General features: G+C 42.1%; 1 protein-coding gene across 2 annotated transcripts in view; it reads right to left on the reverse strand.

Moving 5' to 3' along the window:
- Window positions 1-14551, reverse strand: part of IPPK (inositol-pentakisphosphate 2-kinase) — a 29950-nt gene that overhangs the window by 4413 nt on the left and 10986 nt on the right. For both annotated transcript variants that reach the window (XM_039734236.1, XM_039734237.1), the window contains exons 2-11: window positions 12104-12151; window positions 8300-8395; window positions 7474-7540; window positions 5835-5956; window positions 5354-5443; window positions 4698-4756; window positions 4268-4340; window positions 2863-3142; window positions 1516-1666; window positions 329-431 (exon numbers count right to left, since the gene is read on the reverse strand). In XM_039734236.1, coding sequence (XP_039590170.1) covers window positions 329-431; window positions 1516-1666; window positions 2863-3142; window positions 4268-4340; window positions 4698-4756; window positions 5354-5443; window positions 5835-5956; window positions 7474-7540; window positions 8300-8395; window positions 12104-12151 — 1089 coding nt within the window. The remainder of the gene's footprint in view (window positions 1-328; window positions 432-1515; window positions 1667-2862; window positions 3143-4267; window positions 4341-4697; window positions 4757-5353; window positions 5444-5834; window positions 5957-7473; window positions 7541-8299; window positions 8396-12103; window positions 12152-14551) is intronic.

A 14551-nucleotide genomic window follows, 5' to 3' on the forward strand; every position in this document is an offset into this window, starting at 1 on the left:
GGTTGGCAGGAGCAGGTGCTTTTGCAGCATCCTGTATAAGTCACATTCATTTCCTACAGATCATATTCATAAAGGCCAAACAGCACCAGTTCCTGCAAATGCTTCCTCAGTGTAGAAAGCAAATAAACAGTTGTATTTTTCTCTCAGGAACTGGTGCTGCAAGCTTGTTTTTAACTGCTTCTGCTATAAGGATGCACCCTGACACAATGAAGCACTTTAACTGCACAGACCCTGACAAACCAGCAGTGCTGCCTCCATCCATTGCCCAGCCCCTCCAGTGAGACAGAGCTTAATTAACACTGACAAACCTCAAGGAGTTGAGCAGTACCTTTGTTAATGCAAATGCCACTGTCCCATCATCTTCCAGGGAAAGGTCCAGCAGCTTCTCATAAAACGCTTCATTGTAAGGTCCATCTATCTGTAATGTACTTCTAAATAAATGTTAAAAGAAGATTTACAGACAGCCAAAACGATCTGCTGGTTTTCAGTGTGATCTTTCCTCAGCAGCCCAGACACTCAGATTAGAACAACCCAACAATAACACTGATAAACATATCCCAGTATTAACCCACTGCCAACCACCACCACAACAGTCCCTGTTATTCTCAAATCACTCGAGACTGGCTGCTGCTTAGGATCTGGGTTGTGTGGGGGTTTATAAACATGAATCATTCTTAATCCACTGCCATCTCTGTATCACTGCAAAATTATGGGGTTTTGCAAAAATATGGGTAAGTTTCAAAATTTGTAGCAGTCTGCAGGAGCTCCAGAAGCCTTGCTGAAAATACATATATAAGAAATATATAATAATATATCGATACCTATTTTTATATGTATATTATTTTGTACATAAAAAGTATCAACTGGGGGCAAAGGCAGATCTGACAGGGCCCTGCTCCAGCACCATGTGCTAATGGGGGGTTGTCCTGGGCTCCTTCTTCCCCCTTTGAACAGCTGAGCCCCTGCTGAGAAAACTCCCAGGGGAGTTTGTCCCACACAAACCCCCACAGATCAAAGAACACATTTTGCAGTGCTCTGCACAAGCAGCAGCAGCTCCTGAGTGAAGCCAGAGTGCCCTCGTGTGAGCACAGGAGAGGAACAGCACCCAGTGGAGGCTGCTTGGAGCAACTATAATTACACTAATAAGCCTTATTTGAGGGAAAAAACCACAGCAGTTTGCATTCATCATTGCAGAAAATTATTACCCCTGCAGACATTCCCAGCTCTGCAGGTACTGGGGACTGGAGAAACCACCCCTTTCACTGTACCCTTCTGCAAATACACAACCCCCAGTTCTAAGAGAGTGTTCTCCTCTCTTAGCCTGTTGTGAACATTCCACAGTCACTACTTTAAAATTCAGGCCAAAGTGACCAACACCAGCTGGAAGTTCAGTTGGAGATCAGAACATGCAGTGCCATGGAGGAAGGCTGTACCACAGCACAGTGTGTGCACAGAGCCAGTCCTGCCTGCAGTCCTGGCTGCTCAGGATGGGAAAGAAGAGCCACCAAATCTTACCTCTCTTCAGGAAATTCCTCCAAGTACTGTTCAACTCTACTGTACAGAGGATAGAGTCCTTCAATATCCAGCATGTCAAGCATCTGAGCCTGAAGGGTTTTATAAAGGAGACAACCCCTCGGTAAACCAGAGCTTTCCAACTTATGTTTACCTAGAAGAAAATGCATTTTAAAATAAGGCAGACACAAGTCTTAGTTTCAATTTGCCATTACATGTGCTTGTTCAAAGTCCAAATACTTTTAGTCCAGTCACAGGTAGGGGGAAACCTCAAAACACTTCAGTTTCCTAACAAAAGTGCAAGGTACTGACCTGCACAGTTAGACAGCTCATCCTGGACTGCAGAATAAAACACCTGGTATTCAACTCTACAAACTACCTAAGAAAACAAACACCAAAACACACCCACATCCACTGCAATCTACTCATTTTGAGTCCACAGGAGAAATTTCTCATCTGAGTTTGAAGCCACCACAAATTCACTTTGAACAGTATCAGCTGCTGACAGTAATTTAGCATTTCAGCTCTGGGGTCTTTTTTATACAGTATCAAGAATTGTATTTGCTATAATTTCTCTAGGACAGCTCTTCTTTCTCCAGCACTATAACAAACCATGGCAGTGAAAAAGGTCTTCCTCAAAAGCAGAGTAAGAAATGTGCTGTTTGTGTAATTAGGGTAACTGGCAGCATCTTGAATAATTAGAGCTCTACAGAACTTATGCACTGAGAAATTAACATAATTTACAATTTTCCTACTCTCACTTCCCATTCCTCTTCCCTCTGGTATTCAGACCTCTCTTCACCAGAAGAGCAGCTGAAGAAAAGGACATGAGCTGTGCCCTGGTGAGGGTTGACAGGAGGAGCAGAGAAAGGCAAAATACAGGTGTAATAAACCAAAAGCAGCCCAACTTCATCACAAACAACATAAAAAATCCCCACTCATTTGGAATAGCTATGATTGCTATCAGCTCAAACTGCTATTTTCTTCCATTTTTCCTGTACCACCTCCTGAATTTATTTTTATTTATTTATTAGATACAGTGCTGTAAGTGCTCACTACAATGTCACGTTATATTAACAACAATTATCTGGCAGCTATGCAGCTCAGAACTCGTTTTTTAACTGCCACCAGAATTCCCGTTTCCATTCTCATACCAGTATTTATAACCAAGAGACAAAGATCTGAATTGTTACATCAGGCAAGGCTGTGAGAAACCTGCTCTGGTGGGAAGTGTTCCTGCCCATGGCAGGGGGCTGGACTGCGTGGCCTGTGAAGTTCCTTCCAACCCACACCACTCTGGGATTCCACAAACAGTAAATTAGGGACAGTTTTTACAAAACTATCCCTTACCATTTCTCACGAGCTCCTTGTTAAAAGCACTTGCTTCACAGTAGCTCCTCCCTTGTGAAATGGGAACTGTCTTCATGTGGCCTGCCCTGCAGGAGTCGGTGCTGCTCAGCAGCGCCATGGTGATCACGTGGATCAGCTCCTTAACAATTGTCCTTGTGCAGTGGGGGCCGCTCACCAGCCCGTTGGAGGGGAAAAAGAAAGGCTTCAAGTGACGAGCAAGGTCATTCCAGTCAGAGACACAGTCCTGGTCATCCTTGCAGCCATAAATTAGTTCCCCGTTCTGCAACAAGGAGAAAAAGAAGTTTTTAGGCACATCAGAAGTCAAGTTATTCATACTGAACTATTCAGAGTGCCAGGTCTAATATTTTAAGCATAGAAAAGTGTCATTACCTTAACAATACAGACACCCAACATTCCCAATCTCTTAAAGATTTGTCCTCTTAAGTCTAATCAGAACCTGCAGGTAACAACCTCTAAATTACAACCAAAACCACTGTTTAAATCAAGTTACTTTCCCAACTTAATGGCCTGTAAGGAATCAGAACAATGCAGGTGAATGATACTCGGCACATTTTCCTATCACTTCTTTCTGAATAATGTCAGGAGTGGAAAAGCACTGTTTGAAACACCCTTTTTTACCAGCCCAGACTGGCAAAGGGAAGGCTGTGAAAGGGGACAGAAAAGGTGTGACAGCTACTTACTGGTACAAAAAGAGGGCCACTCATAGAAGTTTAAGTAATTCAAATAGTTGACTGAATATTGGAAATAAATTGAAATAATCTTGTTTCCTAGAATTAATCTGAAAACCTCCACAAATCATCAGTTACTGCTTCATATTTTTCCTACATGAGTGTCATGGAATGCCACTTTTTCCTTCCTCAAGTGAGGCCTGCCATGCCCTGGGCCTGCATCAATGCTCTAACAGGAATCTGAAACAAAGTACTTGCAGCAATATGCCACGTTCTCCATTTTCTTCTTCCTGAAGTGGCACATAAAGTTTTAAAACTTTGGTCACCTTAAGAGTCCTTTTCTATTAATTGCTCCTCAGTGATTCCTTCCCACTAATTCATTCCCCGGGGAATGGTCACAGCCCCAAGGCTGCCAGAGCTTCAGGAGTATTTGGAAAATGCTCTCAGCCACAGGGTGGGAGTGTTGGGGTGCCAGTGCAGAGTTGGACTTTGACAATCCCCATGGGTCCTTCTAACTCAGGATGTTCTGAGTCTGGGTAATTATTACTTCTCTGTCCTCATCTGAAATCTAAGAACTTCCCCATTTCCTTCTCTTGATAGGGTCCGACAGTGATGGTCTGATTAGGTGTTTGAAAGAAGAACTGGACTGTTGAGATGCTCAAGTCAAATTGTTTAAAATCCAAGGCAAAAAAAAGCAAGCAGAGATTTAACTTTACCTTAAATATTTTCAAGTTGTTCTGTGCCTCCTGTAATAAGCTCTTCAAAGCAAAGTGCATTCTTTGTTTATTTCTAGGGGAAAAAAAGCCAAGAATGTTTCATCACAGCCTTTGGATGTTCACACCTGGCATGAGCACATGCACTGAGCACATTACTCACATTGAGGTCATGGCAAAGGCAAAGTGAACTTCAGATCTGAGTACACTAAACAGCTCTTGGGTGCAATGCTATGCTGCAAAAGGCAGCTCTGATTGCTGAGATAGGTGTAAAGGGGGAAATAGCAGATTATATAAGCACTGTAAAGGTCCAGACAAGCTAGCATTGATCATCCATAATACCTCAGTGAAAGGCAGAGTAATCCAAGCAAGAAATCTGTAATGCAGATTTCTTTTTGTGGGGGCAGGGGTAAAAAAACCACAGAATGCTTACCCTGAGAAGAGATCCAATGGGCAATATTTACTTGGTCGCTTCCATTTTCCATTGGCTACCTGTGGAAAACCCAGAGCACTGCTGTTACCCTCCCTACCTGGAATAGCTGCTCCCCCATTTTAACAGCCAGGTCTGTGACACTGACATCCTGCCTTCAGAGGTCAGGATATTTAAACCACTTTGAACACAAAATTCATGACCACTGTGGGTGTTTCACAGTCATTTTTAACTCAAGCCACTCAAACTGCGTTCACAAGGGAGAAAGGTCCCATTAAATCCCAGGGAGTCACAGTCACACCATTCCAGAGTCACAGCAGGCAGGAGTCCATGAACTCCGTGCCTGTTACGTGCTGTTTGTTCTCAGTCACAGAATGCACTTGGTGAGCTGATCTGGGAAGGAAGTTCCACATCAGAGCTGACCCAATCACAGCGTTCATAGTCCCCAAAGGCTGATATTGTATTTGTTTGCTTCCAGCTTCCCACAGAACTTGTTCCATCTCTCACTAAACAAATTCACACCCAGCAACTCAGCTGTGTATCCTCCTACCAGCTTTAGTCATATCAGAGATTTGAGCAAGTTTCAACAGGAAAGCAAGCCTGGAACAGCAAACAGAGCACAGTACAGCCAAAGGAAAGCAGGGTGACTTAATTATTACCTTTAGATGCTGATGCATACAGTAACGACACACCTTGTGCTTTATCTCCTGTGAAACATGGCTGGAAAAAGGAATGAAGCCACACTTTGGCTAAAACAAACAAACAAAATAAGATTGTAAATACAAATGTCTCTCTCTATAGAAATATAAAGGCATACATGATACAAACAGTTAAAGGAAAACTTTTAAAAATTATAAAAAATTCCAGCATTTAAAAGCTGAATCACTCCCTATTATTTTAAAAAATAACGACACACCAAACTGCTGTGGCCTACAGGAAATCCCATAACACCTGGGAATTTCCCAAGTTTCAAAAGATGGGGAATTGGAAGAGAGAGGGAGCTGTTTCCTCCTACGGGTCACAGTGAAAGCAATGAGCTCTGCCTTCCCCCACTGCGGCACCCCTTGGAAACTGCAGGGGCCAGAGTGTAGTTGAAGAGCACAACCAAGCCCTGTGCCCTGCGGCTGTGTCCCCGCACACCTTGATCTCGATGCAGAGGATGGGCCGGTGCTCGGCGAAGCGGAAGGGCTGCAGCCGGGTCAGGTTGGGAAGGCACATCGCGTAACCGCTCAGCGTGTCCATGTCCTTGTCACAGCGACACTCTGCGACAGCAGGGGACAAACAACACCGACAGGGAGATTAGCTCCGGGCTGTTTGCTCGCTCTGGAGCGGCCTCGTTCACCAGGTGGGGCGTGGGAACAAGCGTGGAAGGACAGGACATGCAGTTTGTCAGCTTCAGCCAATTATGCATTTGCACAAAGTTGCCCTCCCCACTATCAACGCCTGGTTTCAGTTTCCTCAAAACTGTCCCAAGAGCTGCTGCTAATGGCCAGCTCCCAGCTCATCCCAAGAAAGGTGAGGCCTCAAACAGCAAGGAATTGGATTGGCCAACAACAGGTAAAGTGACTCATTCATGTTCTTATTCAAAGATGTGATCTCCCCTCTGCTTACTATGCACGACCTACCATCCCTCAGCTGAGTCAAAAGGATCTGAAACCTGGCAGGAATATCATAAACTTAAAAGGCATTCTGCATAAAAATCCTTTGAATAACCTCTCTCCACGTGCATCCTTTGGGACACAGAAAGCTCTGTGAGACTGTAGTTCAAAGTTAAGAAGAGCACACACCCCCAGATTTTCAAGTACCTGTTACTAAACAGACACGCAGAACACACGCTCCTGTTACAGATTCCACTGTAAGAAAAATGCCCACTCTGAAAAATATATTGCAATAGAAAAATAAATCTGAGAATCCAAAGCCTCAGGCACCAGCCTGTCATGCCATACTGCTTCACCAGGATGAGCAAGAAGCCTTCTGTCTCCAACAAAATGTTGACATTTGTTTTCTTTTTCTAAATTTAAGCAAAGTACATCCTTCACACCTTCACAGCTGAAAGCCACTTGCCAAATCAGAAAGGCACAGAAATCTGAACTATTAGAGAAGCTCTTTTGTATGTTACACAGGCTTATGTGAAGAATAACATTGAAAAAAAAATACCTGAGGTTTAAAAAAAAATTCCTGCTAAAAATGGACAGTGAGATTTACTGTTGTGAAGCACCTGGACACTTCCCCACAACCACATTGCAATCCCCAGCAGCTGTGGACACACGAAGTTTAACTTAGAAAAGTAAAACTAAATGCTAGAATTCAATTCCACCTGAGTATCATTGGTTTTTTTAACTTTTATTAGATACTATTAACTTTCCTCACTGGCTCCTGGCACTGTGGACCTGTGCTCACTATATGTAAATTGTGTGCTCACTATATGTAAATTAATTCCTTTTTTTTTCCTGGATGAAAGCATCAAAGCACTTGACTACAGTACTTTGATTTAACACTGTATTTATCTTCAAGGAGTTTTGCTAAAGCAGGAGTTTCTGGCCATTCTCAGGTACTTTTGGGGGCCAATCTCTTTGCCTATTTTAGAGCCCTCACATACTACTTTTAATTCCAGAACAGAATCCATTTTTTCCACAACAAATTTTCAACTTATCATTGTCTAAATATTAAAAAAAGTTTCTTTATATTCTGTAGTGTGATGCTTTTTTTTACTTTAGAAGAAAGGAAAATGCTTTACAGCTTGAGGAAGCCCCTTTCTAATCCCACCCCTGGCACTTACCTGGCCTCTCTGGCTGGATTTTCAAACAGAGCTGTCTTACAAAGTCTAAAGGCAGTTGAATAATTTCCTATTGGGGGAACAAAAAAAGAAAACATTTTAATGCAAAAACTAATACCCAGTTTGGGAGTCTTGAAATGGAACAGCAAAGTTCAGTGGGTTACACAAAGTACACTGAAGTGTGCAGTCAGCAGCTTCTCCCTGATTCACTGTCTGTGAACACCTACAATCACATGCAGCACCTGCTCCTCTATAAAAACCAGGGACTAATTTAAATAAATGCACAACAAAGAGCATTTTCAGTGCCAGTTTAATGTGTGCTGTGTGTGAAGGAACCTGCATCACTTTGTCCTTTCCACAAATGAAAAAGTGCCATGTCTCACATCCCACCCTTCCGAGCAGAACTGTGTAACTCAAGTTCCAGGTGAAGCTGTATCTTTTTCACTTATCTGATGTCCAGTGAACAAGATCTGGCTGCCCTGAAGAACAGAGCAAGGGAAAAAGGTGACCTCTGACTGCACAGAAACCTCAACAATTTATACAAACCAGGTTTCTCCCCTTGTTTTGCAGTTAAAAATCTCTCACTCACACCCCCCTTTTGTCTTAGGCAGAGCAAAGAAATGACCACACTTTTCATCAGTAGCTTGAAACAGCCAAGCCCCTGAGTCCAATCCAATCACCTCATCAGCACAGAGCAGGCTCCCTGTTTGCATCCAAATGCTTCCTGTGTGCAAACCCTGTTAGTTCCTTTCACTGGCACTCAGTGTTCCCCCAAACACTTCAGTGTTTACAATGCCTAAGCCATTTATTTTAAAAACAAATCCTTTACCCCATGGTGAACGTAGTTCTCCCCAAAGAACTGCTTCATCACATGTTTTCCGAAGTCCACGATGTTTTGCAGATGGTGTAGTATTTCCTCTGGAGTCTGGAAGACAGAAATGTAGTAACTGAACTCCAAAATAATGAAAACAACACTCCAGAACACACACACATCCTGGTTAGTGATTTAACAAATAACTTAATTGCTGAGCTTGGCAGGTCAGTGCACACTGAAGTGAAACAGACACATCAAACGTGCTGAATTTGTTTCCCTGCTGCTGCCTCAGGCTGGGACACAGAAAAATGGTCAGAAAAGATGATTCTTCTTCGGTTTTAGGAGACAAAGGAGAGAGAAAGTGACAAAGGTGGAAAAAGGGGAGACTGCCCAAGACCTACTCTGACCATTAGAACAGCTCAGAGAACTCCAGCAGCCCAAAGAGGTGCCCCACAGCTGCAGAGCAGAAGAGGCGTGGGGTGTTACAAAATACATCATGGAGATTGGGAAGAGAACAGCTGCAAAGACTGAGCCATATTCCAAACCTTGGCAAGAACAGGTACAGAACTTGCCATCTGTCCCAAATCCTGCCCCAGCCAGTGAAAAATCTTACTCTAATGTGATATTCTGTAATTTCATGAAGAAAGGTTTTCTCTGAGACAAGATGCCAAAAGCTAGAAAGGAAGCTCCATGAGTACTGGAAGCAGGACAGGGACAAGTGCACAGACAGACCTGGACAGACTCCCACTGGTTGAGGAGGGAGCAAAGGAGCTTTACAGCAACATTATCCCATTCCCAGCACTGCAGCACACTCTGCTTCTCTGCAAGGTGTTTTGTTGTCACAATGGAGAACCTCAAAGCTACTCTGTCCTTTTCTAACACACACACACAAAACCCTCTTAAAACCTCACAATAAGATTAAGTGGAGGAAAAGAAAGTGCAACACTTGGGAACATGTTTAGCAAATCAAAGAGGAAAAACAAGAGCAGGAGAAAAAATATATAAACAGAGCAGAGTAAGAGGAAATAAAATACTAGAGGACAACACCCAGACACTGACATAGCCTAGAGAAAGGAGAAAAGACCACATCCAGCACTAATCACAAATGACAAAAACCCCTTCTTTAACTTACACAAACCCTGAATGGTGACAAGGAACATTACATCATCTCATCAGGAACAGAAATCTCAGCTAATTCCCATTTACAGATGGCTCTGACCTGGTTTGCTGACGTACACAGCTGCTGTTTGTGTATATTCAAACACAGGTTTGTGTTTGGTTGGGGTTAACACACACACACAGACTCTCAGACTGAGAAATAAGCATTTCATTAAAATGTACTGCTGTCACTTTTACTGCATGGAAAGACTCACCAGTTAAAAAGATCAATACAACCATAAAATTATAAATCAAGCTTAAAATGTATTTTAAGAGCAAGTACATTTGACATATCTAAATGAAACAAAAAACAACTAACAGGCTACTTGAGCATCACCTTTTAACATCAAAAACCACTAAGATGAAAAGTTTTTGAAGGACCCATCATTACTGCCAGCTCACTCACCAAAACTTAAATAGGCTTTATATGATAATTTTTTTTTTAATTCTTTCATGAAGAAGACCATATACTAAAATAGCAATATGCAATTAAAAGCACTCCATGAGGCTGTCATCTGACTTTCTAATCAAGCAATGCAGGCCCTGCAGTTACATTATGGAGTATTTTTCAATCATAATAATAAGGCTACAATGCACAATAATACCCTCAACTACTGGGTTATCTAATCCCAAATTCATAACTAAACAGATAATTAAATGTACAAAGCAGCATCCAGACTTCTTTACCTTTCCCAAAAGAGTTAAGCAGAAGACACTGAGACCTATTTGCTCACATCTGAATTTCAGTGTGTGTTTTACTAGAAAACATTTTGCTTGAACTGCTTCCTTCAGCATTGTTTTCCTTGGATGACCTGTGATGTCATGCACAGACACAGAACACCTCAGAACCTAACTCATTTTGCTTAAGTCAGGAATACAGAATATTCCTAAAAAAATAAAACATTTTCCCTGTCATTCTTGCTATGCACAAGTTCATCCCAAAACTGATTCTCCAGGCTTTGTTTACTGATCTGATAATAAAATATTTCTTCTGTTCTGCTCCAAGAAAAAATGGTCCTTTAAAAAAATCAATCACCAGAATAAGTAAATATATTCAAATTACACACCCTTCTATTTAGAGGGAAGTGTGTATCACAAAGCCCACACACTGCCAGTGCAAGGCAAATGCAGAACTGGAGCAGGCTCTCCTCAAAATGCAGCACTGGAATATGAATGCCCAGCCTCAGTGCTGTGGTGGGTAACTGAAAAGTCACTTCCTGCCTTCCTTTGTGACTCTCTCATACTTTGTCAGTTTGTTAAAAACAATTACTGTGCCACAATCTTTTTGAACTTAAAACTTTAAAATTGAAAAACTAGAAAGGAAAAGAGACAGGCATTCAATGTTGTGTTTTATTAAATAAACTGCAACAGACTGACTTTTTACGTCAAGTTGTGGTCTAGTCCTCTCCTGCTGTACTGAACATTGAGATAAGCACTGTTTCCTTTCTTGTGGTGCTCTGGACTCATCACTGCTCTTGTTAACACTAAACATTATTATCTTGGGCTACTACCAAAGCACAAGATACATTTCTGAAATCCTGCCAACAAAAGCAGCTTAAAAATCTACTTGAATCATACTTTGGTTTTACCAGACCTTTTTTTCAGTTAAATAGTAGCAGAAAGATCATCAAATAATCATACATATGCTGTGTTCACTAATTTTGCCTTCCTCTGCTTTAGCAACTTGTCCCCTGTACATTTCACATTCATCTTCCTAATTTAAAGGAATAAAATGTCCTTTCTAGATGTTTACTTTATATTCATCCTTGTTTCTTTTTTCCAAAAATTAGGCACACACACCAGTTCTCAGTAGAGCCCCAATGCTTTTTGTATTCCCTCATCAGAACAATGTGTCACTGTGCCTCACAAGGCCGTGGTTCAGGGGCTGCTGTAACTCAAGCCATTCCCTCTATCTCTCAGGTAACACACCCTAAAGACTCCTCTCAAGGCTGAGGAAATGAAAGAATTTGAACCTTGTGCTCTCTTTTCCTATTTTTCTTCCTTGGAACACTATGTTTATGCTCCACCTTTGGTTTTTGATCATTTTTTATCCCTGTTAAAAGAAATCTCAAGTAACTCACTTCAGCTTCTTCTCGAGCAGGAAAACCTTATTGTGCCATGGAAGAAACTGGGAGATTGTGTCCTGCACGTTCTTTTTGTAACAGCTAGGACACTCAGTCACTCACTGACAAAGGGTATTTGTGAACATTTCATGTGTTTGTTCAAGTCCCATGGCTTTTTAGCTACTGAACAGGTGGTCAACAGCAGACCTTGACCATGACCCCAGCTCTGTGCAGCTCCTGTTCTGTCTCACCTGGCTGTACAGCCAGGAAAACTCCTCTCTTGCTCAGCATCCCTGTGCCCCCACAGGTGATATGGCACATTGTGCCACAGCTGAGAGCTCTGCCCTCTGACCCACAGCAGCCCCACAGCCTGCCCCACACACAGCTCCTGGGATCAGCACTCACATCACCCCAGTTACATAAGACAACCTCAGGTTTCCTCCTGTTGCCAAACCCCCTGAAACACGAGCACATTTCAAAACAGCCAGTTGTTCTTACTCCTGCCAGCCACAGCTCTTTCACAGGTTTCTTGTTTCTCCTCACACTGGCTATTAGTTTACCCAAGGGCATTCAGCAACAGGACAGGTTTAAATCTTACCTTATTCTGGTTGGGGGGGGACTTCAGAAACCGTAGCACCACACAGCGCTGGGGAAAATAGGAAAGAATAGGGATTCATTAGCATTTATAAACACCACAATTGTCTGATTCCCCAATGTACCTCTCTGAGAAATTAAGGGGAAAAAAAAAAAAAAAACAAACAGAAAAGCACATTTTAGATGGTTATTTCACTCAAATTGAAATCAAATACACCAGCTGAAATCAAAGACAGCAATGTGTGCTGCCAGCTCTGCCATCAGTTTAACGAGGCAGCCACTCTGCATTTCCAGTCACCAAGCACACCAGGGAAATGCTCCCTTCGCTTACAGCACTGCTCTGAAAATCTGGGAAAGCTCACATGGAACAACAAACACCCCCACCCTGGCATTTGTGCACCAGAACTCCCCAAAAGAGACACAAGGCCCATCTCACTTACAGTATCAGCAGAGCATTACAAATTATTAAGGAGACATTTAACAGTTACAAGCAGCAGCTACACAGCTGAACTTAACACTAAACTAAACCCTGCTGCTTGTAAACTTCTGTGGAGTAAGTACATAACACAGGAACAAATATAGCAGGTTTTCAAATATTTTACCCTAAAATCATAGGAAAACTCACTAATTTTTGTAATTTTTACAATTTTTATCAGCTTTGTAACAATTTTCAAAGCTCGAAGCTTTACATATTAAAATCAAAGTCTGACATGGTGTTAAGGAACCTGCAGCCTTAAAAGGCAACACACAGCCCTGCCTCTGGTCTGCCTCAATATCTGATACTAGAGATACTTACTTCCACTGATGTAAGTACAGGTACAATGGGACTACCAACAACTGGGCACCACAGAAGGCAGAGACAAGCAGCTCTTTTCCAGAGTTATCTCTTAGCCAGTCTGTCTCCATTTGGGCCTTCCCAAGACACACCAGAAAGTATTACATCCATTTAAAGCACTACCACACAAGTACATTCAGATTTGCTGACAAAGACAAGGCAGACAAAATGTCCCAGTTGCACTTTGGTTTTATGGAATCCAAGCTTTCTCCCTTCCAAATTATTTGCCATTAAAAAAAACTTCACATAGCATGACAGCACCAGATCTATTCCATGTTTCAGAGCTGAAAGCTCTTTCTGCACATGCTGAGGGAGAGAGCTGCAGATATCTTTAATTGCTAACATGGAGAGAAAGAGGAAACAAGAAAAAATAATGAGAATGTGCCATCCAAAACAAAAACAAAACTAGGTTCAGGTTCAGACATTACCACTGAAAGCCAGACAAGGCCCCTTCCACTCCTATAAAGTCTCACACCACCATAAATCTCAATGTTCACCCACATCTGGAAAACACTCCCACACAAAAGGACACTTTGCTGTGAATTTGATTTGACCTGCAAGAGCAAAGGAGATACCAGCAGAGTGGTAATTACAGTCACCTGGATTTGACAAAAGGCTTGGTGGCATTTCCTCCCTCTCTCATTAAGCCCTACCCATGGGTAACAGAGCCCAGGCCTGAGGAGCCTGTGCAGTGTGTTATTCTTACAGTGCTTCAACCATTTGGGTCTCCTGCTTTAATTATTCATTAGTAAGTGGATCAGTGATGGAGTGATCTGATTATCACTTCTAATCCATTGAGAAACATGATTCTGTAATCTTTCAAAGCTGGTGTAGATATTTATCTTTTAATCAGTTCCCAGCCAAGATTCCAACCAGTGCTCTGGAAAACTTGATTTGCTCTCACAGGACTCAGGACAGTATTTGTTCATCAGCAAGTAATTTCTGATTTGGCAAAATGACCAAAATTATATATGGCAAAAGAAGAACATGTTGCTGGTCTAAAGATGTCAAAAGGAAACACAGCACTGTTCAAACAGAGCTTCACAGATGCACTTAAACCAAACTACATTTTAGTAAGACTATTAGATTATTAGAGGAAACAAAATCATCACCAAACAAACAAAAAACCCACCCCAAAAAACAAACCTCAAAAAAACCCTCAAAACACTTCTTTCCTATTTTGAGGCAAGTTTCCAGCTAGAGACATCCCTCTGTACATTTCAATACCAGTTCCACAGCACCAGGGTTAATCCATCAGATGTCACAGATGCCAACTGCTTCAGAAGTATCACCACCAAAAATATTGGCCCACATTTTTCATGTTATTGCATTTCTGATTCACTTGGCCGATTCTTTACTTGGAAATATTGTGGGTGGTTGTTGCCATGAGGTTTTTTGTCAGTTATCTTAAAATGCCTTCAGTTTTTTATATTTACAGATTGAACACCAAATATGTGCCATACTTATCTGCACGCACGAGAATGGCCCAAATTCCAAAGGGAATGGATCTCTGAAGAGGCTGTCACTACTCCTTAGCACTTGGAGAATCAGCTCAGCTAGATCCTAAAGCTCCCTACACTTCCTTCTCCACAACCAGTGGAAGGGCTCACAGAGACA

The sequence above is a fragment of the Passer montanus genome, unplaced genomic scaffold (assembly GCF_014805655.1).
Source record: "Passer montanus isolate IOZ18808 unplaced genomic scaffold, ASM1480565v1 scaffold9, whole genome shotgun sequence".
In the NCBI taxonomy this organism is placed as follows: domain Eukaryota; kingdom Metazoa; phylum Chordata; class Aves; order Passeriformes; family Passeridae; genus Passer; species Passer montanus.